The 5285-nt window shown below is 37.1% G+C and overlaps 1 protein-coding gene across 1 annotated transcript; it reads left to right on the top strand.

The window, feature by feature from the left end:
- Window positions 1-3991: 3991 nt before the first annotated feature.
- On the top strand, window positions 3992-4630 carry LOC136798700 (uncharacterized). The gene has a single exon (XM_067055354.1). It carries the CDS (start codon window positions 3992-3994, stop codon window positions 4628-4630), a length of 639 nt encoding a protein of 212 aa, XP_066911455.1.
- The last annotated feature ends 655 nt before the right edge of the window (window positions 4631-5285 follow it).

The raw sequence follows: 5285 nt of genomic DNA on the forward strand, positions 1-5285 counted from the left end.
GCCAAATGATATATCTCCTTAAATAAGCACTTTTGCTTAACGCAAGATTCGACAGGATAAACTATATTTTGGAGTCCTCAGCTATCCTATCCTAGTTGAGGAAATGGTCAGTCCCCAAAGATAACTCCTGGTCAATTTTTCATACTAAACCCGAGTTTAGGGGAGTACTTTTTACCCTTTGTAAGGATTTGTTAAGGAAAATATCTTTCCATGTAAGATATAATTTGCTATATCTCATGAATAAATCGACTAATTGCTTTGAAACTTTGCCAAAAGTTTCAAGATAGATTGGTGATCATCATTGGCAAAAAGTTTTTGCGAACAATTATTTTTGGGGGTTAGCCTGGGGGAAATAGGGAAAATTTGGTTATTTTCATTGAATTTTGACACTTTATAAGACTGGGACCTACCAAAACAAATTTTAATAAGGCACAAACTTTGAGTTATGATGATTGTTGATGCGATACACCAGAACAATTTCTTGTCAAATGGTTTTAATTTGATCTGTAAGAACCAGGCAGTTTTGAAAAATTTAAAATCCTTCATTTTTGGATATTGTGTAGACAATAGTGAAAAACTTCAGGTCCCCAAAACCCATAAAATTTACAGCCAATCAAAGATTTCATTGGCCGTTTTCTTTGTTACAACTTTAGGAAGTATTTTTTCATGTTACAACTAAGATCACATGGGTTTTTATTAATTTTCTTGAAGTACCCAATTAGTGCTTCCAAAAAAAACCATGTGACCTTAAACGCAAATTCCATAATGACGGCTTAAAAACGCTCCAAAATCCATTTTCAGCCATCTTTTACGGTGCCATTACTCAGCCCAGAATTTTTTTGGGCCAAATTTCTTTGTTTAAGCAATTTTGAATTTTTTTTTAAAGTAGACTGGGCTCTAGCAGCCCTGAAAGACGGCTCCAAACTCGAAAAGCAGAAAATCTGGCTCAAATTTTTCAGAGTTGAGACTGACTTCGGGCAAAACAAAAAATTGGATGTGATAGCATAGACTATGTATTTTCAAAAAGTGAAATAAAACTCATGTGATCTATAAGCATGAAAGAGAAAAAAAGGATCAAAAATTTTCTTCCGTCCAATAAAAAAGTACGTCTTTTAGGCCTGTTTTCAAGCTGGAAAACCGGCTATATTCAAATACCTGTAACACGTAATGAGACATGTGCAACAGGACAGAGCTAAAATTGATTCCTTTGAGCTCCTCAGCAATACAACAGGACTGTATCCATGGCGAAGTTGGAATCAACGTTGTTGCGGTTCAAAATGAAGATGTCGCACCAAAACCAAAACGAAAAAGGGGACACTCCAAAGCCGCAACACTTGAAAGAGATGATAGACGACGAGACATACAGGGTAATTGAATTGTGGTCAACCAAAGAGTGTTTGTTCAACGCGAAATCGCCATTGTACATGGACAAGGATAAGAAATTATTGGCCATGGAAGGAATCGTTGACGCGTATAAAGAAGTAAAAGATCCCCCAACTAAAGGACAGGTACGAATGCCTAAGAAATTATTACACTGGGGAAAACAACAAGGTCGAAAAATCTAAGACCAAAATTTTTTTAATTTTTTTTTAAGCTTTGAAGGAGAGATACACGTGTTTCTTCCACGCGAAAGACAGTAGTCTACCTGTCATTTTCTTGACAAAGTGACTTTTTTTGAAAAAATTATTGACATGGCAATTAAGTCGGATACCTGCAAGCTTTATTACACCAAATATTTCAATTGTACCAAATGAGATGCCTTTGATATAGATAGATAAATATTGGGGTTTGTGTAATTTGTGATGCGCGATCCAACGATTCACGATGCACGATGCGCGATCAATGCTTAATTCATGTTATTTATCGACCGCCGAAGGCGGTTAATCTTCTGAGCTGTATACGGGTAAAAAAGTTGGATTCAAAATTTGTCACAACTGCGCTATCCTTTTGAATATCTTAAAATTTGACTCACCCATGCATGCCTATTCTGCACGTTTGGCAGAATATTGTTGGTTAAAGGTTTGAGCAGCTGAGACAAAATTGAGATATTTGTAGAATCGCTGGTTATCTGAAATGTGTGGCGTTTTACTACGGAGATAACGATGTTAATCATGAATAGATGAAAAACATGCTGTGGCGCCCCGCTAGGGAGATAAATGTTAAGTAAATAAAAAAACTTCAAGTATTTATCAGCTTCTGATTCAAACCACAAGTGCCGACCGCTGGATACAAATCCACTTATTTTGAAGACAAAAGTGAAAAAGTTTGGAGATCTATCCACTGGCAGTTTCAAAACATCTCCATTTTGATGGAAATCAAACACTGATCGCGCAGAGTTAGCGCCTAAATACATTTTAAGAATTTTGCCCTAGCGTACACGCTCGCCCGATCGATGGAAACAGGCCTTGATACCCAAGTAATTAGTTTCAAGATCCATATTTTCAAGTTAAATCACGCAAACGAGAGTGTTGAAGTGGATCATTGTCTAAACCGATGAATTCTTCATCAAATTTAAGGCGGTCGTTATCCAGTGATGTGTGCACTGTTCTAGTTCTAATTATGCATTTACAGTAATCACATAATCTAAGTTTTTCTTTTGTGATTATAAAAAATCGATTTAAATTATGCATAGACGTTCTCTCGTTCTCTTTAGCTAGCTCACTACAATTATTATTCTTTTACCCAGGCTTTTTTTTAAAACAATTATCTGCGTATGGATGTCACGCCAAAATTCGGATGGTACGCCGAAATTCGAATGGCACGCCGAAATTCGAATTGCACGCCGAAATTCGGATGGCACGCCGAAATTCGGATAGCCAGTGCCTTCCCACAAACCAAAGTCAGTCGGTTACACTTTGAAGCGTTTGTCGAAAGTTATCGCACTGTGGTGGAGGGTGACGTCGATTCCTTGCGGAGTGCATAAAGGCGGGAAAATACGGAACTCGAAAATAAAGACTAGAATGGACAATCGAATAGGTAGGAGAGGATGTGCGTTGATGTCCAATCTAGTCTCAATTTTTTAGTTCCGTACTGGGATGAAGTTCTGGTAGGGATGAAGTTTGGTGAGCTGAAAATGTTTTTTTTCGAAATTATTTTGATACATCCCCTTTTATAACGAAAGAACAATAGAAGCAAAAAAGTTTCCAAAAGTCTTCAAGCAGCTCCAGTTAATGGTATTGTCAACAGGCTCTTAATTTAGAAAGGTAATGAGATGATCCCCCCTCTTCTTCAAAAGGTTTTCTTCCTTGTAGAGAAAAGCAACCAAAATCGAGGAAAACTCTCAACACTAGCCATAGCCAGTCTTTGAAACAGGGATGTAAAATAATGAGGATTCCAAAGTCGATCTCGTGCAATTTCAGGATGCAAATAATCCTGAAATATATCATAAGTATTTACTAAAAAAATTAGCAAAGTTCTGAAGTTGTAACAAAACTATGACAATAGACGATTTCGGGGTTACGGTAACCATTATGAATTTTCTCTCTCGCTGGGGCAGATTTCACTGGACGCAAAAATTATGTAAACATTTTAGCTGGCGAAAGGCAGGCAATTTGCTAGTTCTTGGTGTTTCTTATACTAACTTACTCAGAAAATTCGACATAATTCATAAATAAATACTGAAATTATTTAAGAAAGTGTTAATTAAACAAACTATTTAGTTTTGACTCCTTTTGGAATGATTTTTGCATGTTTTTTTTCTCTTTTTCCAAGAGAGATAAAACTCAAAACATTGAGTGAGAAGAGACTTTGTGTGAGTGAGAAGAGACTTTGTGTGTGTGTGAAGTGTGTATGAAAAGAAAAGCTAGGGAGTGGGAGATGAAACTTGTGATTTTTTTGTGTCTGTTTAATATCAAACAGAAGAATAGGGAAGCATGATCAGTGTTGTGTTGGCCCTTGCAATAACGACAAAAGATATCGAAATGAATACATTATACACAGCAATGTCAAAAATAAAGAGCTGAGATTCCACGTTATTCCAGCAGACAAGGAAATGAGAGCTAAATGGACAGCACAAATTTTACTGGGAAGAAAGGATTGGAAACCAGGAAATTACTCGTACGTTTGTTCCAACCATTTTGTTGATGGAAAACCTACTATCGAAAATCCAATTCCAACTTTGTTTTTAAAAGGACCAACTGAGGCCGAAACCCCAACACAGAAAAGTCGAAAACCTCCTGCAAAACGAAAGATACCATTCTCAGATAAAGGATCTTATGAAGAAAATGATGAGCCACCAACATCTAGAGCACAACTCGAGTTCCAAGAAGATGAAATAACGAGTTCAGTGGATGAAGGTACTCGCACAAAAAATCCAAATGTTTCTGTCCAAACAGAATCATGGTGTTATGTTCCCATGGTGTTTGAACATATGACACGGGAGTATGATGTTCGATTTTACACTGGCTTTGAAGATCCCAAAATGTTTGCCACAGTTTTTGACTTTGTGAAACTAAAAGCATCAGTAATGACATACTGGGATGGGACTAAAAGAACTAATCTAGCACGTGTGTCTTCTGAACTAGAGACCCATATGGCTTCATCAGAATACAACATTGTCCCAATAAAATCCCGGCCCTTCAAGAAAATTGACATTGCAGCAGGAATTCCTTATCACAATGATGCGTCTTAGACTCGGACTCTTAACAGATGAACTTGCATTTAGATTCCAGATTTCTGCAGGAAAAATTTCCCAAACATTAATTACCTGGATAAAACTTTTGTCAAAAGAACTCTTATCCCTGATTAAATGGCCATCTAAAGCCCGAGTCAGGACAACTCTGCCAAATTGTTTTAAGAAACTATACCCCAATGTTCGAACCATCATTGACTGCACAGAGATCTTTATGGAAAGACCCAGCTCCTTGGAGGTGCAGGCCTTATCATGGAGTGATTACAAGCAGCATCATACAGTCAAGCTTTTGATTGCAGTTTCGCCCAATGGAGCCACCACTTGGGTGTCACCATTATATGGAGGAAGATCCTCAGATATTCACATGGTTAGACATAGTGGTTTTCTTAATATGCTTCAACCCAGAGATGAAATAATGGCTGACAGAGGTTTTAAGATCAAAACTGATCTTGCATTTTATCAATGCAGTCTTTGTATTCCACCATCAGCAGCAAAAGGAAACAAAATGAGAGCCATTGCAGTTAAAGAGACATCTAATATTGCTAATGTGAGAATATATGTCGAACAGGCCATAGGAAGAATAAAAAATTTCAGAATTTTGAAAGTTACCAACTCCTTACTCTATTTACCCTTCATGAATGACATTGTTTCAATA

This window comes from Clytia hemisphaerica, unplaced genomic scaffold (assembly GCF_902728285.1).
Source record: "Clytia hemisphaerica strain Z4C2 unplaced genomic scaffold, Clytia hemisphaerica genome assembly, whole genome shotgun sequence".
Lineage (NCBI taxonomy): Eukaryota > Metazoa > Cnidaria > Hydrozoa > Leptothecata > Clytiidae > Clytia > Clytia hemisphaerica.

Excerpts from the sequence above, each read along its gene's own strand:
- LOC136798700 (XM_067055354.1), top strand. The coding sequence starts at position 3,992 with ATGAGAGCTAAATGGACAGCACAAATTTTACTGGGAAGAAAGGATTGG.